The 27,234-nt window shown below is 33.7% G+C and overlaps 1 protein-coding gene across 9 annotated transcripts in view; it reads left to right on the top strand.

Annotated features, from left to right (window-relative positions):
• ATP2B1 (ATPase plasma membrane Ca2+ transporting 1) overlaps positions 1 to 27,234 on the top strand; it is a 77,349-nt gene that overhangs the window by 27,141 nt on the left and 22,974 nt on the right. For all 9 annotated transcript variants that reach the window (XM_087874019.1, XM_087874016.1, XM_087874015.1 and 6 more), the window contains 9 exons: positions 2,606 to 3,030; positions 9,360 to 9,557; positions 15,282 to 15,536; positions 15,617 to 15,742; positions 20,155 to 20,298; positions 21,361 to 21,399; positions 22,965 to 23,120; positions 24,639 to 24,853; positions 26,648 to 26,890. In XM_087874019.1, coding sequence (XP_087730145.1) covers positions 2,826 to 3,030; positions 9,360 to 9,557; positions 15,282 to 15,536; positions 15,617 to 15,742; positions 20,155 to 20,298; positions 21,361 to 21,399; positions 22,965 to 23,120; positions 24,639 to 24,853; positions 26,648 to 26,890 — 1,581 coding nt within the window. In that variant the 5' untranslated portion in view covers positions 2,606 to 2,825. The remainder of the gene's footprint in view (positions 1 to 2,605; positions 3,031 to 9,359; positions 9,558 to 15,281; positions 15,537 to 15,616; positions 15,743 to 20,154; positions 20,299 to 21,360; positions 21,400 to 22,964; positions 23,121 to 24,638; positions 24,854 to 26,647; positions 26,891 to 27,234) is intronic.

Consider the following 27,234-nt stretch of genomic DNA (forward strand, 5'->3'; position numbering starts at 1 on the left):
GAAAAAAATTGGGAAAGAAGGGAACGTTTCATGAAATGCAATAGAAATGTCAGCATTATTATTACAATTATGTATCTGATCATAATTGACTTTTATTCCACTTCCTGGGTAATTATTGTGATTCATGTGAATTTGAGGTAGATGGGCCAGTCTATCAGCCATTTATATTAACAGGACAAGATATATTAGGAACATAAGTGGAAGAAAAAAGAGATTAGTTCTTTAAGGTTCAAATAAAAGAGTAAACCACAAACTAAACTTGAATTTATACCTATTTAAGTGTTTTTAAGAATGATGTTATATAAATAAACTCTGTTGCTGTAAATTAACATGAGTTAATTATTAGATAAGGAAGCATGCTCAGGCAGTAAGTATCAGTGGGAAATTTATGCAGCTATCTTATGGCTTATTTAAATACCTGATGTAAGTTACCTTGATCTAAATTACCACTTGGAGTTTGCAGCTCTTGTTGAATTTCCCTCCCTCTGCCACAAAAAAATGTTTTCTTTTCTAGCATAATCATTAACTAGGAAATGGGTTTGTAAGCTAGTAATTTTCACAGGTGCAGATATGCTTGCACATTTGGAAAATTTCGCAAGCATGAGCGGCTCTTCTCCACTTTATTTTGTTGCACATTTGTATAATTGAAACAATTTATAATAAATTTTTACTTCTCTCTTTGTGTCAGAGTGTGCCATGGATACATTTTCAAATAGCAAGTATAATGAAGTTTAACATTAGAAACATATTTGTAAGAATATTTAACAAGAATTACGTTTGATTTTGAACTGTCATAAAATTACAAATCTGTATTTAGGTTAAACCTTTATTGGATCCTCTTAAATTGTTTTTTTAAAATAAATATTGGTTATGTTCATCAAAAGCTGTAACGAGTCGATCAAAAACATACTTAGGAAGGAAGCTTGGAATAAATCATCATCATCATAAGTTGACAAAATGTCCATCTGTCAGTTGCAAAAGGCCATATTGCTTGGATCTGTACACCTACACATTATGACATTATAAGTCCTTGGGGAAAAATGTGATCCATATGAAGGCCCACACCAGCTAAAGAACTGGCTGCTGAGATTTCACATTGTTGTGAACAGAGAATAATAATGTGATCTCTAATATCTTTCTATCTTAGATCTTATAAAGTTCTATCCCACTTAAGGTGTTCCTAGGTTTTTGTATTTCTCAAACCAAGCAATTGATCAACTACTGTAAAGTTGTTATCTTGGAGATATACTCAAGAACAGCCTCATTTTTTACTTTTTGTGTATAAAATTGATATTCTTGTTTTCCTTTTGTGTAAAATTTCTAAGCTATTTGTAAGATCAGGTGCTTCTTGACTAGACTGTAGTACACAACTTACAACCACAGTTGGGACCTTAATTTTGGTCATTGAGTGAATCTGTAGGTAACTCAGATGTCATAGCTTTACCCAACAACCGCAATCCTAGCACACCCAGTTGAGATCATTAAATGATCTTGTGGGTCATTAAGCAGAGTCACTGAAATCCAAGCAGAATTTTCAGCCCCAGAGAGACTTGTTTGCAGCACCTCCCATCTTTTACATGGCCTTTGCTGACCTGCTTGGATTTCAGCAGGGAGAATTTTCATCCCCTGCTTTGCTCTGGAGCTGAAAATCCTGCTTGGATTCTGCTATGCACCTTTTTTAGCCAGTCCCTGAAGACTAGACAGAATCCTCTGGACATGCTACAGTTCTTGCGGTCTTCCCTGTCGGCTTCCCCATTGTCTTTCTGGGAAAACTGGCAAGTAAAATTGCAAATGGTGCTCACATGATCGCAGGGAATATTGCAGATCATAATTGTATGATCACAGAGCATTTGGCAACCAGGGCTAAGTGTGAATGGGTTGTTAACTGCCGAGATCACAATCTATGATTGGGTGGGTGCAAAGGGTGTAACTTTGGGGATAGTTGTAAGTACCTTCAGCATCTGTCATAACTTTGAATGATCACTAAACAAATGGTTGTAACTTGAGGACCATGTGCAGTCTGATTTTAGTTCTGATTTTGAATTGTTAAGGTCAGTCATTTTTGAAAGGAAATCTTTCATGAAATGCAAAAATTAGGCTGAAGGGAATTAAATTTATTAATGGAAACTCACTAAAGTAACTTTAAACTGAAACATGAAAGGGCAATTAGACCAATGAATTAAAGTAAATTTAAAAATACTGTAGTATGGGGATACTGCAGTATGGGTTCAGTGTTGTAGAGAAGGTATTAAAAGCAAATGATGGAAGAAAGGTGAGATCAAGGAAAATACAAGAACAGATTAAGGCAAGAACCGTAGTGTAGTTAATTCATTGTGAGAAAGGATAGAGGAGAGAAATAGCTGATATAAAAGGGGTGAGGAAAAAATGAGACTAGGTAGTGTGATATTAACATTATATAAAATATAAAGACTTAGACTCAGAGGAATGTGGGAAAGACAAGCACAAGCATATTTGCATATCATCTATAATAGCAAAGAAGCATTGTGAATCACAAGTATAACAATATAGTTTACTGTTAGCAGTGAATGAACTGATTATGTGAAAATATTGCATCTTATTGCTGTGATCTCTCTTTTATTTGCAGATACCATTTACCTTTCGCTAGAAGTGGAATGAAGGAACAGACAATGGGAACACACTCAAGATAACACTCCTGGACAAGGTGTCTTATGGCTATTTCGAGTTGATTTATATCTGCATATTTGATGGTTTTTACATACAAAGGATTTATTTTTCTTTTGGATATACTCAAAATACAAAATTGTTTCTTGTTGGAAACTTTTTACTTTTGAAAACTATACACCATGGGAGACATGGCCAACAACTCAGTGGCATATGGTGGTGTAAAATACACTATAAAAGATTCTAATCATGGAGATTTTGGTATTACACTTGAAGAGCTTCGTACACTTATGGAACTGCGAGCTACTGATGGTTTGCATAAAATACAAGAATGCTATGGAGATGTATATGGAATCTGTACAAGATTGAAAACTTCTCCAAATGAAGGTAAGGATGATTGTATATGAATTTTAAGTAAGAGAATTCTGACTTGTATAGATACTGAAGGCCTTGTTAATTGACAATGTTTTTATTTGTCACGTGAAGAGCCACCTGGCTTTTGTTGTATCTTAAATGGATTTATTTGGTTCTAAATTAAGATAATTAAAAGTAGAGTTGAACAAAATAAATATTGAATTGAAGCTGCAAATATTTCTGTTAGGTATAAGTCCAGAAAATATGTCAAAAATACCACAGTTTACTAAGATGCATGCTGATACCTGCCAGGACATATTTAGTATAACAGTGGGAAAGAGAAACTGCCAGTGATGCAAGACCAGGAGGCCAAAATTGGAGAATATGCAGCAGTGGCACAGTTGACAATATATGTCCATAATAGACATATTTCTATTCCTGCTAAATTTTAGCAGGAATGGCTTCCTTATACATAGTACAGAGCAAGAGAAATTAAGACATTTGGAATATAGTTTCTAGATAAGATTATGAGACCATGAAAAACAACAGATAAAGCAAGTTAAGCAGACATTAGAAATAAACTCAATGGTCAGTAACAAAGTACAAACAGTCAGGTTAGCAATTTTGAAATAAATGGAAAGGGAGGGGAAAAAGCATTACTTTGTTGTCCTTGATTTCATGTAATATTTCATTTGATGCTAGAAATTCTGATGATTTTGCCCCTGTTGTTTTTATTGAACTATACTTAACAAACAGTATTAGGTAACTACATTAACATAAATTCAAGATGCATATATAAGGAAAATAACCAAATTTGATTAAGTTGAGGTTCCTCTTTTATTTTAACTTCATCTATGATATTTTTCTAATGTAGCAATTGAAAAGATTTTGTTAATCCACATCTCTAACATTATGTTATCTAATGTTTTTCAGTGTTGTGTAATTATTTTGGCTACAAAAATTAAATAGATAATATGTTCTTTACTTTTAAGCTTGAGGTTTGATCCTGTAGTAAACCCAGCTCTGGGAAGCATTTAATTCTTTGTTGATATTACTTATCTCCCCAAGTATTTTATGCCAAAAAGATATAGCTTTATCACATGACCACCACAAATGAAAAATTGATCCCTTTTTTACAACCTCTCTTAACATTTGAAAGAATTGTTTGTTTGTGTGTGTGTGCATTCAAATCTAATGGGAAAAAGCATTACTAAAAGAGTTTTCTGAGATTTTTAAAACTCTATAGTAGTTTTTTCCCCTTCTTTTGTGCTCTATATCTTTAACTTTTAAAAAGTTGGTTTAAAAAACTTTAAAAAGTAATTTTTAAATATATTCTTATATTAGGATTAAAACAAACCTTTTATTTAAGGTTTGTTTCTCAGTGTTGTAAGCTTCCAAAAAATAATTTAAGAAGCAACATAGTGAACACACATTTATCAGGCCAATAATGTGGTATTTTTTCCAAAAAAATATAACTTATTTTTATTTTTTTAACAGTTTCTTGAGCTTTTCAAGTAAGGATAGATAAACCTGTTATTTTATGTATAACTTTTTTCAGACACTTCAGTTAGAAAAAAAATGAAACATTCTACGCAAATTATTCATGCATTTTTTTCAGAAACATTTTCTCCTAAAACTAGGCATTTTTATATGTAGGGCCCATTATAGTATGTGTCCTTCTGATTTGATTACTTCCTAGTAAAACTCACAGGCTACTTAAACGTCATTATAGGTAATCCTCAAATTATGACCACAATTGGGTTGGGAACTTCCATCGCTAAGCAATGCAGTTGTTGGGTCAACCATGACCACAACCATGCCTAATTTTTGCCAGTCATTTAGTGAATCACCATAGTTATTAAGTGAATCACCACAGTCACTAAGTGAATCCAGCTTCCCCCATTAACCTTGCTTGTTTGACGCTGTCCAGGAAGTTTGCAAATTGTGATCACGTGAACTTGGGACACTGCAACTATTGTAAATACATGTCAGTTGCCAAGTACTTAAAATATGATCATGTGATTGTGGGGCACTGTGACAGTCATGAGTATGAGTACTGGTCGAAACTCAATGTATTTAATGTATTTAAGTATCTTGCTCTGTTTTTTGGGAGGGGGGAGAGCAGTGGAAATAGAATGCTACTTACCCTGTGTGCACAATTATTAGGCAAGTGAGTATTTTGACCATATCATCATTTTTATGCGTATTTTCCACTTCCAAGCTGTATAAATTTGAATGCTTAGTGGATATAAGCATATCAGATGATGTGTATTTGTGTAATGAGGGAGGGTGTGGCCTAAGGAGAGCAACATCATATGTCAAGGTGGGCATAATTATTAGGCAGCTTCTTTTCCTCAGGCAAAATAGGCCAGGAAGAGATTTAACTGACTCTGAAAAGTCAAAAATTGTAAAAAGTCTTTCAGAGGGATGCAGCACTCTTGAAATTGCTAAGATATTGGGGTGTGATCACAGAACCATAAAACGTTTTGTTGCAAATAGTGAACAAGGTCTCAAGAAACATGTTGAGAAAAAAAGATGCACATTAATTGCCAAAGATTTGAGAAGGATCAAGCATGAAGCTACCTTCTTCTTCTTGTGCCATATCTGTCATGAGGCGATCATGTTGGCGATCCTATTTTTATCAACAGCCACACAAAAAAGTGCTGTTGAATTTTGTCCAAACCAGTCCCTTAGATTTTGAAGCCATGATGTTCTTCTTCTGCCTGGACCTCGTTTGCCTTCAATCTTTCCTTGGACGATTAAGGGAAGTATGCCGTATTTTTCTGGGTGTCGCATCACATGTCCAAAATATTCTAACTTTTGCTTTTTTATGGTTTTGATGATTTCCTTTGGCTTTCCCAGGCGGCTTATCACCTCCTTATTTCTGGTTTTGTCAATCCAACTTATACGTAACAGTCACCTGTAAATCCACATTTCAAATGCTTCTAGTTTCTTCAAGTGGCTTTCTGTCAGAGACCAGCTCTCCACTCTGTAAGGCAGGATAGAGAATATGTAGCATCTGACAAGCCCGATTTTCAATTTTAGGCTTATGTCATGACTGCAAAAGACTTTTTTCATTTTGAAGAATGCTGTTCGAGCTTTCTCTATCCTTGTTTTGACTTCAGTGCTCTTTGAATGAAGCTACCAGGAACCCATTATACTCCAGTGCTGTCATATTCCAGAACTGCAACCTACCTGGTGTGTCCAGAAGTACAAGGTGTTCAGTGTTCCACTTCGACTCAGAAACCAGCAAGGTGGAGGTGGGGTACTGGTATGGGCTAGTATTATTAAAGATGAGCTAGTTGGACCTTTTTGGGTTGAAGATGGACTCAAAATCAACTCCCAAACCTGCCGCCAGTTTTTAGAAGACAGTGGTACAGGAAATAGTCTGCATCTTTCAAGAAGATCATGATTTTTATACAGGACAATGCTCCATCGCATGCACTGAAGTACTCCACTTCGTGACTAGGCAGTAAAGACCTTAAAGATGAAAGAATAATGAAATGGCCCCCTTCCTCACCTGACCTAAACCCTATTAAAAACTTGTGGGCCCTTCATAAATGGAAGATTTACGGTGAATGAAAACAGCACACCTCTCTGAACAGTGTCTGGGACGTTGTGGTTGCTGCAGCACAAAAGGTTGATCGTCAACAGATCAAGAATCTGACAGACTCCATGAATGGCTTATGACTGTTATTGAAAATAAGGGTGGCTATATTGGTCACTGATTTTTTTTTTTAATGTCAGAAATATCCATTTGTACATTTTAAGTTGTTTGTTTATTATACTCACTTTAACAGATGCAAATAAACGAGCGTAAGATGGGCAAATTTTTGTTTTCCATTTAGTTGCATAATAATTCTGCACACTAATTGTTGTCCAATAATTATGCACACATAGATATTCTCCTAAGAAAGTCAAAACCTCATTTTTATTTTCTTAAATATTCAGGTTTGAGGTGTATTATCATTTTGGATTGACTGAGTGCACTGTAGTTGTTCAATAATTAAATTAATCCTCCAAAATACAACTTGCCTAATAATTGTGCACACAGTGTATATTTTAAAAAAAGGATTATAGTAAAACATACTATCTTCCATCTAAAACAGGGTTGTCCAACATATGGCCCACGGGCTGCATGTGGTCCACATCAGCTAGTAAAGTGGCTCCACAAGATCATAAATTTTTAACATGTGATTTATATACATATTCATATGTACATACATATACATTTTATATATTTTATATGTGGCTCAAGACAATACCTCTATACTCAGTGTGGCCTACGCAAGCCAAAAGTTTGGACACTCATGATCTAAAAGATTTATTAAGGGCTGTTTATGTATATGACGTTTCCAGCAACCATTGGTGAACATTTTTTGGACCACAACTCATGGCTCCTATTCACATTTATTTGTTGCCTAATTATGGAACAAACTTGATCTCTATGTATTTGAGCCATTCATAATTTATGAGATTTGTAATGACTGTACAATGTCCTTTCAACACATGTTTAAAAGAGAAACACTTTCATTTTTAATAACTATTGGCCAATTTGTTCATTAGGATTCTCCTACAGACTTTATTGAGCTGAGTGCAGGTGTTTACATGTTGACTTCCAACATGTTATTAACTGAAGTGTTCTTGGGGTGTTACTAATATGTAAATTGGGTTTTAATTCTGTGTAGTCAAGGTCTGAGTTGCCTAAATGTGGTTGGACTACAGTGCTCAGAATTCCCAGCCAATATTGGGCATTCAACTGGGAATTGTAACTTGGCAGTAGCTATAGGAATCACTTCTATTGTCATTGTTTCTGTTGTATTTAGTGTCATTAAGCAAAATTGTGAGATTTCCTCCCCCCCCAATATTAATACAGGTAGAATAGAATGATTCCTTAATACTGGCAGGGAAAATAAAACAGCAATACAATTCTGGGATATGTTCTTTTTTAAAATTTCTTATTGGATATATATTTGCTTTAATTTATATGCCGCCCTTCTCCGGAGACTCAGGGCGGCTTACAATGCGTTAAGCAATAGCCTTCAATTTTTTGCATATTTATACAAAGTCAGCTTATTGCCCCCACAATCTGGGTCCTCATTTTACCTACCTTTGAAAGGATGGAAGGCTGAGTCAACCTTGAGCCTGGTGAGATTTGAACTTGCAGTAATTGCAAGCAGCAGATGTTAATAACAATGCTTTAGTCCACTGTGCTACCAAGGCTCTTGCAATACCAAGGTTATTTGCAATAACCAAGTGGCTTTGTAACATACAGTTATATAAACAAATACGATTAGTACTTAAAATGGTGGACAAACTACTTCTGCCTGCACAGCTTTTGTAGCACAGCTTTTGAGAACAGCTTTTGTTCTCAAAGTGTTGAGAACACACATATATTCCGTGCTATAATTATTTTGGAGCAAAGGCTTCGGAGAAGTGCAATGTTAGAAAAGTCTGAAGTTTCCCTTTTGAATTTTTTTTTCCAGAAATGGTCAAAATCTGCCTTAAGTACTCACAATATATATTTTTACTTCTTTTAAAAACAAACAATAGTTACAGTTTCAGATAGCATTGAAAAAAATGTTACATGATATTCCCAGAAATCATTGGTAATTTTCCAAAATAAAATCTTCCCAGCATATTGGAATTTCCCTTTCTTGAAACATGGGAAATAAGGACATCTAATTTGCTACTGTTATTAATTTATGCTTGTGGAAAGTCACACAACCAATTGTTATGTGTGTAAAAGGAAAAAGATATGCTTGATACATGTGAAACTGGCATGGTAACAATGAATGAGCAGAAACTCAAAACTTTTGTATTCAAACCTCTATGCATTCAAGAAAAAATCTTATCATACAAAACAACCCCTTCATGTAATCCTAATGCCAGATATTGATATAATTAATTTCTTCGAAACTTGGGGGTTGTTTAGCATATACTGAATTGTCAAAATAAATAAATATATATATTTAAAAGCATACCTGGTTTTTATCTAGACTCAATATATATATATGTATGTATATGTATGTGTATATGTATATGTATATGTATATGCATATGCATATGTATATGTATATAAATCAAATTAAAATCAGTAAAACAATACATGTATTCAGTGATTTGTAGCCAGTTGCTGCTACTATTTTAGAAAAGCAAGCAACTCTAAAATATCCTGATATTACTCTAGTGGCTATTTTTCTTGAAAACATGGGATAAATAGCATGATAATAAATAAATACAAAATAACAGATTTGCAGTATATTTAACATTTTAATAAATCCAGTATGAAAATGTTTCATTTTTGTTAGGAGGTGACAATAAACCATTTTCTAAAACCATTTTCTCTTTTTACTGTTTAGGCTTAAGTGGAAATCCAGCAGATATAGAGAGGAGAGCAGCTGTATTTGGGAAGAATTTTATACCTCCTAAAAAGCCAAAAACATTTCTTCAGTTAGTATGGGAAGCACTACAGGATGTTACGTTAATAATTTTAGAAATTGCAGCCATAATATCATTGGGCCTTTCTTTTTACCAACCTCCAGGAGGAAACGAAGCATGTAAGTAATCAAATAGGGGTTTTTTATTCTTATTTATCATGAAATACACCAGAATAAGTGTGTTAGAAATCAAAAAAATGGGTTTTGTGTTCTTAGAACTGAGAACTTGACAGGTTAAAGTATATTCACATTAAATTCTAGTCATTTCTTCATTTGAGCAAGATATAGATTTTAATATCATATGCACATATGCACATATCTTGAATGTCTGATGGAATGACAGTAGGTTTATATAATCTTTCATATCACTCTTCCTTTATCTTCTGTTTTTAAATCTAGAAAACAAGGATAATTAGAGCAACTTCATTCTGTGTTCTTAATTTAATTTCCCCAGGGTTACATAGTGTAGACAATCAAAAGAGCTCAGTTAATCTATGTTTGGACTGGCATTTTGAGCTTTACTATAATCTAATTTCCTCAAGTATAGGATCTCTTCAGATGCTGTATTTTTCACTGGAGAGAATTCAGGAGCAGGCCTGGATTCATGTACTCCATTCTTTACTGCTCCCGAGGACAGGTAAATATGAGTGTCTAAATAGAGGCATTAATGAAAGAAGTAGGAAACCCGGTGGAGGCAGGACAAGGTCCTCTCTAAGTCCCATTCCTGATGATGTAAATGCAAAAGCAGACACATTTAACATATATACCCCATGTTTACTCTTATATCCAGGTCAATACTCAGTTACTTAGCAAACACTAGTGCAGATTAATATTCCTGGATTAGCATTTTATTAGATAAATTTCTTTTTTAAAATGCCATTCATCTATATTGAAATCTGCTAAATGGAGCAATCAAGATGTATAAACCATGTTCTGATTTCAGAACAGGTATTTTTCTAAATGCATAGTACAAATATTTATTTACCGTAATATTATTAATTGTAATAACTAAATATGGTGCTACAAAATGTCAGAATTATCAGATAAAATCATAATCTTAAAATCAAAACACTGTATCTGAAATGGTCTAAGACAAAAATTGCATATTGTTTCAAAATCTGTCAGAGGCGTTTGGTAGTAAAGTGAGAGTGTTTTTCTGCAGAATTCTTTCTCTGACATGTTCACTGAGATGACTTCTGAAATACTGTCCCAAAGGTGCTTTTTCAAAAGGCAACTGGACTTTCTTTGACTCTTTTAAAAAGCATATTTGGGACAGTCATGACCTGGATGACTGAGAATGTCCATAGACATTCTGTAATATGGAAATCTGTTGGAAACCTATTCCTTAATTGTTGGCTTACTTTTAAAGTAGCCTGGAAACAAAGCCTCCTTTAAATATTTCAGTGTTGGGGATATACATATTCTTTATTCAGAATAGGATCAAGAAGATTTCAGGCTAGTGGAACATGTTTCAGTTTTTATAATAACTCTGACATTTAACAAGTAAAGTTTATTACAAAAACAATTTTAAAATCAAAGAATCAAATTTTATATTTGAATTTGGTGTAAGTTTTAAAATTAAACTGTTTCATTTCCCTGTAACAATCTGCTTAATTATCCCTATTTTTATTCAGCAGTATAATTAGTAATTGGTAAATCTTACTTCCGTACCTCAGATAAATCTAGTTCTATGTTCTGTCTGTTTATTCCATAGGTAGTCTGAATGGAGCAAGGCCATTAAAACTTTAAAAGTTAATTATAACTGTGAATTGTGTTGAGAAATAAATTTGAAACCAGTGCAATGCTGACTAAAACACAGGTATTGCATTTAGAACAGATAGAACCCTGGATATTATTTAGAGTCAACCCTAATGGTTTACACATTACATAACATGTAATTTACTTGGCTTTGTTATAATGTAGTATATTAATAGGGTTAAGGCTTATTTGTTAATAAAGCTATTGTACCTTACTCAACAAAATATGTTTAAAGCAAAGTATTTATAACTCTTGCTATAGAACACTGCTGAATTGCCCAGTATGTCCGGTTATAGTTTTAGCTGATATAGTAATTTAAATAAATACAATGAATTCTTGGTTATGGTTGCTTTCTATGATTCCAGGAGTGCTGTCTTCCACATTTTTTAATCTTGCCATCACATGATAGCCATAGCCATCCTTTTAAATGTTCCATTATTTCACTTAAATTATGTAGAAAAAAGAAAGTAGTGTTTACTGAATGCCAAATTTCTGAACTGCCAGGTTGCTGTTTTACAATATCACTACTTTAAGAACTACATCAGTTATCACACTGTCTTTCAGGGTAGTAATAGTTTCAAAAAAAGACAACAAAACTGTATATGACTAATCAACCCATTTTGATTGAATTATACAGTATAGCTTTATATATTCTTTCTTTAAATCTGAATCTGCTACTATGCTTCATATATATTTCTTTTCAAAGTTATTTTTACCTATATGAGATGCAAGTGTTATATTAATTCTGATGTTTGAATGTTCATATAACCCCAGAGACTGCACTCAATTCAGCGCCACTTAATTTTTTATCATGAATTATAAAATGAACAAATGCTTCTTCCAGGAGCTCTTATGAAAGATAGTCCACAAAGGCTGCTACAAAGCAATTTCAGTTTCCTCTTAATTCAAAATTTGACAAGTTATATTAATACTATTTGCACGACCACCAAATATAACATTTTTCTAAGCAGTATTATTTTATTGGAGCAAAAGTCTCTGTTGAAAAGGATCATGATTGCGAGAAAAGGGAGAAAACTAGTATATTAATTTCTAAAGCATTGCTTGCCTTCCAATGGTTTCTGGCAGACTTATCAGCCTTCTACATTCTGTAGACCTTCAGGTATAATTGAATAAGAAACCTTTGAGGAGCATTTCCTTTTCATTGGTTTCTCTTGGTCCCGAATGGATTTAGGAAAATATATGTTTATGTAAAGGAAACATGAAGTAGGCAATAATGAGCATCCTCCTTAACTCAAGCTCTTGTTTGTAAGAAACCGTATAGCTACATGCATGTCTGTGAAAAAGTGACTCCTTTTAGGAATTAGCTGACAGGTATAGAATATCTCTGCTTTGAGTACACCTGCCTTCTCTGTCCAATAAAGCCCTTGACCTTGCTGGCTGTAAGTACTAATTAAAGTAAGCCAACATCTAGAACAGGGTGTCAAACTCCCATTGTCACATGATGAATCATGACTTTTTCCTCCTTTGCTAAACCAGTGGTGGGTATGGCCAGCGCGTGACACATCCGGCCTGCGGGCCACCAGTTTGACACTCCTGATCTAGAACTAAGTAGATTGGGAAGGCTGCTTTATAAGGTAACATACATGTTATAATATTAATAGATTCCGTTTGTAAAACACACTGAACAAATAATGAGTTATTTCTGCCAGCCCAAGGGTAGCCTTTAATATTTAATTTAAAATGTAATTGGGTAAAATGTAATTGTTTCTTTTCACTTTCATTGGGGTTCTTTTCTTTTCTTTTCTTTTCTTTTCTTTTCTTTCTTTCTTTCTTTTTTTTGTTTGTATTTATTCCTTAGAAGTTAGGAGGAAGAAGCATTGTTAATATTTCTCAGTAATTGCAAGGTCTGGTCCCAGGCCAAGAGAGGATTAAGCTCCAACTTCACTTCCCCCATCCTTGGTCTTAAATTAGAATCTATGTTTGTCCTGATTGACATAAACCATATAGCTTAAGTAGTATTTTATGACAGTGTGACTGGCTCTACTTGTTATTTTTTGAATCAGTTTTTTCTTTTTATCAGTTGATGATATTGGATGGTAAACGAGGTTTCTCCTTACATTGCAATGTGTTGTCCACCCAATACCTGCTTATTCTTCAGATTTCTGAAGCTGGAGAATTCTAAAGAGAAGAGAAAGGCCTTTTGCATTAGCAGAAATTTATTGATAGAATTTTGAATGTAGCTCTTCTGCTTTTAATTCAATATCTACTGATCCTCACAATTAATAAAGCATAAAGGCCTCTAAAACTTACTGAATCACTAAAGAAACAACTTTCATTGTAATTCAACTGAAAAAATGGACTATATGTGGTACCCAAGAAGGGTTATCATCTCTGGTAGAGATGCTTGCCATGCCCTTTTTAGTACTGCTTGTTCACCTTTGATAATAAGCTTATTTTATTGTTCTGTACCCCAGTATGGAGCCTTTTCAACTAAATTGGAGTTTATTTTTCTTTAATTTTATGAAAACTTGACCAAATAATTACTAGCATTGAAAACTGAATGGGATATATCTTTTGAGTAAGTAAATTGAGTAAGAACTAGTTTAGTTATGTGTTTGTTTATGAGAAATTGTTTAATCCAAAATTAGATTAAAGTCAGAGTATCTATGAGTAGTCAATTTAAAATTATCTGTTTAATTGGGTTTTAATCTATTTAAGAACAGGTGTTCTGCAACTTGTGAGAGGACAAATTAAGTACTTCCCTATAAATTACTTTGCAAGGCTCATACAATTGCTTGGGGAGTTGCTCCCAGCTTTCTGCAGTGTAGGTGTGTATGCATACACACATAAAACCTTTTGAAGCAGACATATCACTCTAGAAACAGTAGTGCTGTAACAGTTGAAGGAGGTATCTTCATTTTCCCTTCTATGTATAGCAAAACATTTATTTTGAATTTCTGAAGATGACTAGTAACTGGATTTGAGGTACATCAATTAGAAATAGAAGAAGAATAAAATATATCATGAAACATATTAGTTTTATTTATTTGTACATTTATTTTTATGAGTGCTTGTACATACATAGCTTTGAAGTTTACTTTAATGCCAAGGGAACAGTGTTGATCCATGTCATGTTACTTTTATATTGCTACTAAAACGTAATCACTGAGAGTGACTTGGGTGACCATATAAATTTTCTTAAATTAGTAAATGTTGTAATAATTTTTCTATGTAAATTTACAGTTTAGATCATGCTGATGAGAGACCAACAGAGGACATTTCTGCCACTGCCCACTTTCCAAAATTGAAAAAAGTGGGTGGTGAGATGATACCTTGTATTTAGAACTCAAAATATACCAGCAAAAATTTAAGAAGTAGATCTTATCAGAATGCAAAAACAGTGTGTTTTATCCCAGTTGCTTCTTTCATAATTTCTGAGATTATAAACTCCATCACAAGAAGAAAGATTTGGAGAGATTGTTCCAAATAGCCTTACCAACTTATTTATTTACAAAAAAATATTAGTGATCCTCTGTAACTAGCTCTGGGAATATAGAGTAAGACAACTCAATCTAAGCTAAAATGCTTAAATTAGACCAAAATAGAATTAATGAATTAATAAACTGAAGTATTATGGGGTTATTTTTTTATTGTTTGTATATTGGGTTTTTATTTTCATAAGCCACCCAAATTCACTGAGAGTGAGTGGGCGGCCATATAAATTTTCTTAAATAAATAAATAAAACTAAAACAACAATAAAGAAACCTGAGATTAAACAATTCTGAAATTGTTTCAGGAAATTCTGAAAACCTATTGAAATAGAAATATATTTTAAGACATGGAAGAACAGAACAGATGCCCATTTAAAAAAGCCTTACATTAGCTGTAATACAATAGTGGGTTAACATGCTTGTATCGGTACTACCTGCTAAAGTGTGTGTAATATGAAAGCAACTGAGGTAGTTAAATTTAAATACCGAATATGCAGATGTGTTATTGTTATTAAAACGTACTCAATATAGTGAAGTAATGATTGTATGGATTAAATTATTGGAATTTTGGAATAAACCAGATCAGTATAAAAACCGAATATGAAATTTGGATTATTTGTTTACTTTCTGCAGTATGTGGAACAGTATCAGTTGGAGAAGAAGAAGAGGAAGCTGAAACAGGATGGATTGAAGGAGCTGCAATCCTCCTGTCTGTCGTTTGTGTGGTATTAGTGACAGCTTTTAATGACTGGAGTAAAGAGAAGCAGTTTAGGGGATTGCAAAGCCGCATTGAACAAGAACAGAAGTTTACTGTCATCAGGGGTGGCCAAGTCATCCAGATACCTGTAGCTGACATAGTTGTTGGTGACATTGCACAAGTAAAATATGGTAAATATACCCATTTATGTTATTGTCATCGCTGTATCTTATGATTTGTTTGTTAAATATAGTTTTGGCTTCTGTTTTAGGTGACCTTTTACCAGCTGATGGTGTACTTATACAAGGCAATGACCTCAAAATTGACGAAAGCTCGCTCACTGGAGAATCTGATCTTGTTAAGAAAGTATTGGATCGAGATCTTATGATGCTCTCAGGTGAGTGATCAAATGATAGCTAGGATCTAAGCATGAGATATTATGGAAACTGAACAAAGTTTCCTACTTCTAGAACTAGGTTATGTGACACATTGTCTTCCCAGGTGACAGTATGGTAAGAACTAGTGCTCTTATATATTATTTATTACTTTTTTAACTTCCTCAGGACCAAAATGATAGGGTCTAACAACAGGTAGGATTTCAGACATACAAGCATCCTTTAATGTGATTAGTTTAATTAAGCATATGTAACTGTAGTATCTTCTTTTCCCGTGAGATTAAATAATTTCTAGAATACTAATATATTAGAATAGAACACTATTACAAATTATTGATGTTGTGGCCCTCAGTAGGTTATTTTTCTGGCCAATCTGCAATACTTAATTGTGTAATACTTCAGTAATGAAATAAATTTTCAAAGTAAAGAGCGATACATAGTTAATCTTTCAAAAAATGCAATAGAATGGTGCAGTCCCCAAAATTTGATACAGAAATCATTTATTTCTTGACTTGCATTTCATTTAGTATTATGATTCAATACTTAGATTTCTTTCACAATACAAATAAGATATGTATGGAATGACTTTTTTTCATAATGTAGGAATCATGACCTGTCATAAATATATTCTCACTCCCTATAAATTGTTCCTATAAAAGTTTATACTCAGGATTATTTTATTTATAAAACTAATGAAAATATAAGCCACTTAGTAGAACTGAAAATCTTGGAGATTAAATATACCATATTTTTCAGAATATAAGATGCTCTGGAGTATAAGACACATATTAGGTTTGGGGGAGGAAAAAAAGAAAAAAAATTCTGCCTCTGCCTACCAGCCTCCATCGGTATTCATCTGGCTAGCGTCCTTGCAGCAAACAGCAAGCAGCCTGGTCAACTTCAGCACGTTATCGCAGCCTGATTCAGTACGAGGAGCTGATTGGCGGTTGGATCAGCCTCCTGGAATACCACCAATCAGCTGTTCCAGGTTGCAGGGATTGCCACAGCCCCTCGCCGCCTCCATGTGTCATTTTTGGCCTCCATGTGTCGCGTTTTTGGCCTGTGTGCGTCGCGTTTTTAGCCTCTACACACCCCGTTTTTGGCTTCCACATGTTGCGTTTTTGCCAGTTCCAGGCGGTGGGGATCGGCGGTGGTGGCAATCCCCGCCACCTGGAACTAGCCGAAAACGCAATGCATGGAAGACAAAAACAAGGTGTGCAGAGGCCTAAAATGTGATGTGTAGAAGCTGAAAATGCAATGTGCAGAGGGCAAAAACGCAACGCACGGAGGCGGTGATTGGCAGCAATGTGCTGTGGCGATCCCCGCAGCCTGAAACGGGTCTAATATGGAGCATGCGGAGGCTGAAAACATGATGCACGGAGGCCAAAATGCCCGAAGGGTGGGCAGAGCTTCAACAACATTTGCTGTGTAAGACGCTCAGACATTTCCACCCACTTTTGGGGAGGGGGGAGTGCGTCTTATACTCTGAAAAATATGGTAGATAAAACCCCATTCTTTGTGTTAAAGCCTACATTAGCTAAAAAAAAAACTATTAAAAACCCATATGGCTACCTCATAAAAAATCCTGAATAACATCTCTCTTGATATAAAACATCTAAAGGATTTAATATAGAAATTCATCTTGAAGTGTAAATCAGTGTAGAAGAAATAATCATTTTGACCATGTTTATTTTTCCCCATTGACTCATAGGAATGTTCAATGTAATGTAACATTTAAATATATTAACAAATGTTCAAGGGAATACAGGTAGTCTTTGACTTAACCATTTGTTTAACATCCATTCAAAGTTACAATGACACTGAAAAAGTGACGTACCACTGGCTATCACTTATAACTGTTCAGCATCCTAATTATCGCGTGATCAAAACTCCTGCACTCAGCAACCAGCATGTACTTATGAATTTTACAGTCTCCAGGGTTCATGTGATCACTATATAAATTTTCTCAGAGGGCTTCCAATAAATAAAGTCAATGGGAGAAGTAGAGTTTGCTTAATGACTGCTATAAAAAAAGATTGTAAAATCAGGCACAACTTACTTAAGGACTGTATTGTTCAGCAATGGAAGTTCCAATCCCAATTGTGGGTGTAAGTCGAGGGCTACATGTTCTAAGATACTACTTTGGAGAATAGGCAAATACCAATAATTAACAAATAGCCATTAATATTGGTAATGTAAGCAGAAATATATTAGACTTATTCCAAGTAACCCAATGATTTAACCTGTTACTTTAGAGTATTTACAAATTGAGGTAAAGAAATTGGAAGTTTATCAGAAATAAGAAAATATCATCTGAATAAATAATAGTTTCTGTTAAGCTTTGATTCCCAAAATTTTTATAAAGATAAAGCTTATCCTTAAGAAATTTCAACATAGCATAGCATAATATAAATATAACAAAATATGTATAATAAATATAATATAATGTTATAGGCAAATTTATATTCCTTCATTCATTAAGATTTATATGCTACTGCTATCAAAAAATAACTGTTTAATACTATTCATAATCATTCTAACTGATAGATTTAAATATTAATTTTAATGCATTAATAAACACACAGTAATTTAATTTTTCCCAAATCATGCCACATTGAAGCGTTTATCTGCATCTAAAGAAGCTATCGGATATGAATCAGGTTTCTCGGATTCTCATCTTATTCATGATAACTTGTTCCTTAATCATCTTATGTTTGAATTCCTATAATACGGTGTAGATGGGGCTTCCCTTGAAGAACTTTCGAAAGCTGCAGCTGGTCCAGAATGTAGCAGTATTGACAGTTTTTAGCATTTCTCATTACACTCATGTATCACCACTGTTCTATAAGATGTACAGACTTACAATAAGCTTCTGGCTGCAACTCAAGATGCTGCTTATAATCTTAAAAAAACCTCGGTGGCATAGGGCCAGATTATTCCCAGGACTGCCTTTCTCCTATTGTTTTACTCTTATTGTTCCGGATCCCTGCTGTAAAACTGTGTCATCTTCTTGGACCCCAGAGTCATGCTTTCTCAGTGGCAGCATCTACCCTCTGGAATAAGAGCCCTCTACCCCAACCCTCCGGAATTTGGATGGTTTTAACCTTGTTAGACTTTTGCAAGATATTGAAGACCTAGCTGTTTCCCATACATTTGGGGTGAGGGTAAATGAGCTCTACTATTTTGATGCTGTGTGGAATTATTTGGGTGTCAGTGTGGATGTGGGATTGGTTTGGTAGGTTTGTTTGCTTTAATTTTGTAAGCTGCCTAGAATCACTTGTGTGAGATAGGTGGCTATATATAAATCATATAAATAAATCATAAATAAATTTCTAAAGTATCTTCTAATATCTAATTCCTTTTATAAACTGGAATTGTACCAATTGCACTATAAAACAAAAAATATGTCATAAGGTCCCTGGATGCTTTATTTAAACGTTTTTCAGAGGACAACTTCCTTCCTATAAGTTCCAAATGAGTCAGGACTTGGAGAAAGTTGCTCTTTGTTTCTATGAGACATAATTCCTTCCCCCGAAGCTTCAAAATGTAATTCAAAACAATGAAGATAAGATCAGTCAAGATTACATCTTTATTTATTGATGCAGGAAACATGTGAAGACTGATTAGAAAAGTTTTCCGCTACAAATGGTAGGCTAGTGGCTTGCTTGGTGATTGATTGAAGTTAAAATTCATGGTAATCTCTCTCTTTACTCCATTCCTAGACATTTATACTTAAAACATTGAATAATCATTTTCTAGAGGGATTTAAATATATAAAAAGTAGTAGTGAATCTTATTGATGTAAATAAGATGCAAGTTCCTTCTGTCTTACTTCCTGCCTTTATTTTGCTTACTATTATTCACTTTTTCGGCACTTGCATTACATCCTTACTATGAAGGAAAATAATGTGATAGATATGTCTAACCAATCAATTAGTATGCTGAAATTACAATAGAATTAGTTCAAAGCACCAGGAGAGCATTTGACCCCCTTTTGTGTCTTCATCTTTGATAAAATAAGTATATATTTTTATTTTCAGTGCTGCTTTTATTGATCATAGCTTTGTATACCATGTTTTCCCAAAAATAACACTCTGTCTTATATTTTTTTGAACCCTGAAATAAGCGCTTGGCCTTATTGCCATATTGATAAAAAGCTTATTATCAGGGGATGTCTTATTTTGGGGAAAACAGAGTATTATTATCATGGATTTAAGTATTACTAGCAATTTTGTGCTGTGACTTTCAACCAACCAACCTACCTCATAGGTTTATTGGCAGATATAATGAAAGATAACTCTGTATGAGCTACTTGAACTCTTTAGATTACCAAATAAATAAGTATTAACATTTTCATAAAGCTACAAAATTCACAACGCTTATCCTTAATTCACACAAGTTTTTTTCATCCTAGGTACACATGTTATGGAAGGTTCTGGAAGAATGGTAGTTACTGCTGTAGGGGTAAACTCACAAACTGGAATTATCTTTACTTTACTTGGTGCTGGAGGGGAAGATGAAGACGAAAAAAAGGAAAAAGAGAAAAAAGACAAGAAAAGTAGGCACTTTTTAAATCCTGTAAATTTATTTTAGAAATAATTACAGATAGTTGTTGTTCATTTATCCTATATGTAAATTTTGAGTAGTATAATTTTAGAATTCACTGATACTCTTCAGCCATTCAAAATAAATTTAAAAACAAAATTAGAATCTTTTCAGTATCTGAATTATTTCAACCTAATGTTTCAAATTAGCTTCAGCTTTCAATTTGTCAGCCTGTAGAATCAAGTTTCTCTCAAGTGTTCTTAGCAATAACACTAAAGTAAGATGTGTTCAATGAGACATATCAGATAATGATAAACAAAACAGAATAATTATTTAAAAAGTCTAAAAAATAAATCCTGAAGCATACTTTAGCATGTTGTATTCATATTCAATGTGATCATACTAGGGATTTATTATACAGTAATAATAATCAATGATCAAAGTTATAGAACAACTCTTTGGGAAAACATGAGATTATGAGAAGGCTACAAGAAAAGAACAAAGACAAAATTGAAGCAAGGACAAAATTAAAATTGGTACTGGTACTGGCATACTGATACAATTTTATTAAACTTGACTGGATTAATCAGCTGGAGAAGCAGGGAAATTACTGCATTACAATTAAACAATCAAATAATAAGGCATTTCCTGTTTTACAAACCAAAATGAATAGAATGCAATACCTTGTAATTGGGGTTTGAGCAATATATTTTAGCAATGTATCTGAAATCTTGTAAGTTTAAGAATGACTTTAATTGCCCTCTGCTGAGTTTTCTTATCACTTCTTCAAAAATTCTGCCTCTGAACATTTTAATAGGTTTACTACATTAGTTTAAACCTATATTTATTTTAAACAGAATTAAACATTTTGTTTAATATTGCCTTCTATACATACTGAATTGTTCATTATTCCTGTAGATCATTATATGGTCCAATAAACATTCATATTAGATTGCTGCCAGTTATTCTGAAAGAAAATGATTTTTAGCAAATTAATAGGAATAGATATCTCAGTCACAAAAAATATATAAAGTGTTTACCAATTTCTTGAAAATGATAACTATTTTTGTTTTAGGTAAAAAACAAGATGGTGCTATTGAAAATCGTAACAAAGGTAACAATATGACTTATATTTTAAAAATGCAAATATATGTTAGAATAGCACCTTTATTAGAAATAATCAGAATACCACAGTAATATGTCTAAGCTTTCAATTTCTGCAGAATTCTTCATTAGGTTTTTAAAAAGGGTAAAGTAGCATTTTGAATGAATTCTGTAAAATTCAAAAGCTTGCACACTTTTTCAGGGTATTCCAGTTTGTTCTAATAAAAGTATTATTGTATTAATTTTTTCCTAAAAATAACTTCTATGCAAAATGTTCACTGCATCTTAATTTTAAATATCAAATATATAGTTTATGATAGTATTAAAATTACAATATGGGTGAACAGAACTAGTAGAACAATATTTTAAGTGTGATAAAGAATAAGATGCCTAACTTGTTGGTGACCATGCTATTTAATAATGAGCATAACATTATATTTTTTAGTGTTGTGCATATAAAACATATAGTAGCACTTGAGACAGTATAGTCGGTGCAAAATGGATTTCACTGATTATTTCTATTTGCAATTTTAGGCAGAGCTGTTCGGAGTTGGAATAATTCTGTTTTAAGTTCAAAAGACTTCCAGGATATAATTTAAACTCAAAATTCATGGTATTTTGTGCTTAATATGATTTGAAATGAAATTTTTTACACATGCCTGCTGGAAACTTTGGAAATTTAAACATATACTTTTGATTGATTGAAAATTGAAGCTTACCGTATTTTTTGGAGTATAAAACGCACCTTTCCCCCCCCTAAAAGGGGGTGAAATTTAGGTGCGTCTTATACACCGAATGTAGCCCCACCCACCCATTGGCCCCCACCCTTTGGCCTCTGCCTCGCAGCAGTTACCTCCTTGCAAGCAAACAGCAAGAAAAAACAGCTCCTTTCAGCTTCAGCACAGCCTAATTAGCACAAGTTGATTGGATGGCCTCCCGACTCTCAGCTGATTTGCTCTCAGCTGTTTTGCACAGGACTCTGTTGCTTGCTGCAAAGAGGTAAATTGCTGGAGCAGATTTTTTTTTTTCCTTATGCTAATCAAGCTATGCTGAAAATGAAAATGAAAGTAAAGCAGGCTATTTGCTGCAACGAGGCAAAATTGTGCAGAGCAGAGGGAGATTTCTTTTTCTTCTTTTCTTCACCAAAAGAGGTAGGTTCGTCTTATACTCCGGTGCGTCTTAAACTCCAAAAAATACAGTATTTCTCTCAATAAGTGTTAAAGTAGCTCCTCTTAAAACTGTACAAAATTAATCTCATATCTTTTATATGTACTCTAGATTTTCTGGAGCTTATTACATTCCCACCTGATCCAATCTTTAATAGGTGAACTGTCAGGCCATTCTGGTGAATGGTGTTTAGAATTCTTCCTAAAAGATAGGTGCCCTGAAATTACTTATACACCTGATCAAAGCCATAAGATTCTGCTATATTCAGACCCAACAACAGAAGCAGATTGTTCACTCAGTTAATGAGATTTTGCTATATTCCAAGGTTGTATTTGGTTGTTTTGAAATTCATGATCTGCTTCTGAGCCATAATCAATTGTTCATTCAATTGTGTTTTTATGAATTTAGCAAAAGCTCAAGATGGTGCAGCCATGGAAATGCAACCTTTGAAGAGCGAAGATGGTATAGATGGAGATGACAAAAAAAGAAATAATATGCCTAAGAAAGAGAAATCAGTTCTACAGGGAAAACTCACAAAACTAGCAGTTCAGATTGGCAAAGCAGGTATGACTCTTCAGTTGTTATGTTTCTGGAAAGAATAAAACCATGGATTGGCATTGTGATACAGAGAATACAACAGACTAGTTAGAATAGATTACTGGAGCTTGTCACATTTCAATTTGTGCTGGTGATGGTGTAGTTGAACATCAACTAAAGTTAACACCTTTGTTTAGGCTTGATTTATAATATTTAAAATTTGCCTCTTTTCACAAGCTGAACCCTGAAAGTCCAGCTTCTGCCATTTCTTTGCTTTGATCACACTATTTGAGTGGTGTCTTAACAATTCTGATTACAATGTATTGAGTTTGCCATTACCATCAATACTCCTCAGAGGTTACCATTATATAGCCATTATGCTAATTTTTAATAAGAAATGTTTTAGGGCATCATAGAACATTTAGAAACCATGTTGAATTAATCAAAATATTTTTAAAACATATCCTTTTCTTACTTTTGGTACTCAAATCAATGTTCATGGAAAGCATGTTGTTCAAAAACAGTAGCTATTTAAAAGCTTTTTACCTTTGTTTATTCTAGAGATGGCATGATTAGTAGCCATTGACAATGTTTACATTCCATGATTTTCTAAACAGTAGTTTAGAGCCATAAATAGTGCTGTCTACCAATACTTTTGATGGCAGTAAATCGATAATATTAATTATGTGCTGTGTACTTACTGTCTTATTGTCCTTTTCTCTAAATAAAACAATCTCAAATGTTGTAACCCATGGGAGTTACTCTAATCCTTTCATTGTGTTACTTGCCTTTTCTGCTTTTAGTTTCAGCTTTAAAATACACACTAGATTTGAATAAATGTAATATAATGGCAGAGTTTTCTTTTTAGTGTTTTTTCTAATGAGCAACACAAAACTTTCTTTTTTCTTAACTGCAACATAATATTTTGACATTCTCATTGTGGTAAAACCTAAAACTCCAAAACATATTTCTGGATCAGTCATTACCAGTTCAGGCCTCATTAATATATATGTGATTAAGATCTTTTTGCACTATAGATTTTGGCTCTCTGAAACTATATGTGCCATTGTTCATAAAATTCTAGGCTTCAAAGAAATTGTTTTAACATCTTCACTATTTTACATTACTAAGGCGCAGGTAGAGAATACATAAAATCTGGCTTGACAATAGTCTATGTGAAAAAGGTCTGGGTATCACTAAGTAATGTGATATAGCTAGTGAAAAAAATGTTATCTTGGGGTTCAGTTTATAGGAGCATAAAATCCTAATTGTAGGCAGTTATTGGTTCACTTTACTCTGTACAAGTTTATCAGCCAGTAGAACACGCAACCACATGAAAAGGTGAGTTCTTCACTGAATCTTTAAACAGAGTCTAAATGGTAATCTGTCAAAGATACTTTACTGAATTTTTGCCCTAAGAGGTTATACTAGATTGCCATTAAGGTACCTTCCAATTCTATAAACTGGTGACTAAGTTTGTGAATGCTATTTAAGACTGTTATTTATATGACAAATAATTAACTAGGTCTCTTTTCTTCGTGAAAGGGTTGCTGATGTCTGCTGTTACAGTCATCATTCTTGTATTATATTTTGTAATTGATACCTTCTGGATCCAGAAGCGTCCTTGGCTTGCAGAATGTACACCCATATATATTCAGTATTTTGTGAAATTCTTCATCATTGGTGTTACTGTTTTGGTTGTGGCTGTTCCAGAGGGTCTTCCACTTGCAGTAACTATCTCGTTGGCTTACTCTGTAAAGGTATGAGCAAAAAATGTGATTTGGTATGTAGTGTTTTAATATGTAATAGTTAAGTATAGGATTTTTCCCCCAAGGAAAATAATATGCCTATAATAAAATATAACTTCTGTGATATTTGTTTGAAGTGGTCATTTAATAGCTTATTTCATTTATTTTCAAATTTATATGCCATTTCAATGAAAGACTACAAATGGCTTACAACATGGACAGTACAACAAGCAAAATAAAATAGTATTCAATCATTACCAAAAGCAACAGATCAGAATTTAATATCTGAAAAAACCATCACAAACCTTCTCATAAAAAATTGCTAAATAATGTTCATATTGGAAAGGGCAATGAAATTCATCCTCTGAAAACACTGCAAAAAAGCAACATTTCAACTGCCTTCCTGAATATTAACAGGAAGGATGAATCCACCTTAATAGGGTGTAGGTGGAAGGAACAACAACAAGAGGATTTCATTGGATAAAGACTATCTCAGAGAAATGTAATTTCTAAGTAAACACTCTATTCAACTCCTGAATGGACCGGATTTGCAGCATACCTTCCCTAGCAGTATATTGGGTAGATTCTACATGGTGTAACTGGTGTCAAGGGTATTCAAGATCCAAGCTGTTTAGAGCTTTATATATAATAGCAAACTTCTTGAATTGATAAACAATGCAGCTCCTCCAGTAAAGATAGTGAGCAGGCAGGCTAGGCAACTATAATTTATATTAACTATAAACATAGCTATTGTTATAAACATAGTGGTGTCTAGGGTAGCTGCATGTAGACTGGACTCTAGCAGTCCAAGTGAGAAGAGCATAAATAACCATTAGTAGTATTCTCTGCTGCAAGAACAGTCATAGTTGACACTTCAGCCAAAATTTAGCAAATACTTTCCTGACCACAGCCTTCATCTGCTGCTATACAAGTATAAGAGAACTCCCAGATGGGGAACTGACTCTTTCTGAGGGAACAAAACTAAAGATGGAACAGTACAGTATGCTACACTTCAAAGAAAAATGTGCAGAAATGACTTTGAGAGTTCCCCCATCATATGGCTTTTTGCCTTGCTTAACCCCTAGTGGATATAAGTCCATTTCAAAGTCTTATGTGCCTATCTAGTAATAGAAGGTGATGAGGACTTCAGAGATAAAATGCCTGGGTGGAATTTGATGAAAAAATTCCCTCTTAAGAATGAGCAACAAGACAAAGGAATGATAAGTTGCAGAAAGTGCTATCAAAGCCAAAAGATACAGCCAAATATCAGAACACAGTGCATTACATGAACAGATGGGAGCTCCATGATGGAGGTGGGCATGAAGGAGAGCAACAAGCAGAAGCAGTCTGTGTATTATTCATCTGATCTAATGGCTGGCACTCTTACAATCTAGAATTAAATATAAATTTTGCCTGTTTATTTTTTAGAAAAGATATGTATGGCTATTTATCTTAGAGCACAACTCTGGGCAGCTCGCCATAATAAAAAAATTACAATCTATAAAAAAAAAAAACTAAAAAAGCCCCAATGTCCCATTCATCTCCTGGGATGATGCTCCCATAACCATCCCTAGGCTCCCATCACTCTATCCCAGTGGCTTCTGGAAAACTAAAAGACGGAGCCTTCCAGATTCTTTCCAAATGTTACAAATACGCAGTTTACGCCTTTATTTTGTCTGGTATCTGCTGGAAAACCTCCATATTTGTCTTCATATAAGAAATTTAACTTGGGTAAGATGGTAACAAATACTTTCTAAGAATGCCTTAATGCCGTTCAGACATGATTTTGTACTTTTTTTGAAACAGAAAATGATGAAAGATAACAATTTGGTCAGACATCTGGATGCTTGTGAAACAATGGGAAATGCAACAGCCATTTGCTCAGATAAAACAGGAACCCTGACAATGAACCGAATGACAGTGGTCCAGGCATATATCAGTGAAAAGCATTATAAAAAAATTCCTGAAGTACAAGCTATTCCTGATAAAACCTTATCATATCTTGTAACGGGCATCTCTGTTAATTCTGCTTATACTTCCAAAATCTTGGTAGGTATATATTTGCTGTGAATAAACCGTGTTGCTTATCTTGGTCTCTTATCCGTCGTTCTCAATTCAGAACAATATTGAAAAGATATATGCTTTAACATTGAACATACCGTTATTTCAATCCAAACTAAGCATTAATATTTTGTTAATTAAGTATATTTTAATCAATGTCTGTGTAAACCTACTTAAATTTAACTTGTTAAAGGTAAATATAGTAAAATTCTTTTTAAATATTTATGTCATATTACAATATTATCTGTACATTAAGAAAACATTACTAAATTTACAAGAGCTTTCTTGTAATTAATGCTAGTAGATGAGTTCTCTTGTATTTAATGGTGTTG

This window comes from Pantherophis guttatus, chromosome 7, assembly GCF_059756535.1.
Source record: "Pantherophis guttatus breed Tessera chromosome 7, ASM5975653v1, whole genome shotgun sequence".
In the NCBI taxonomy this organism is placed as follows: Eukaryota; Metazoa; Chordata; class Lepidosauria; order Squamata; family Colubridae; genus Pantherophis; species Pantherophis guttatus.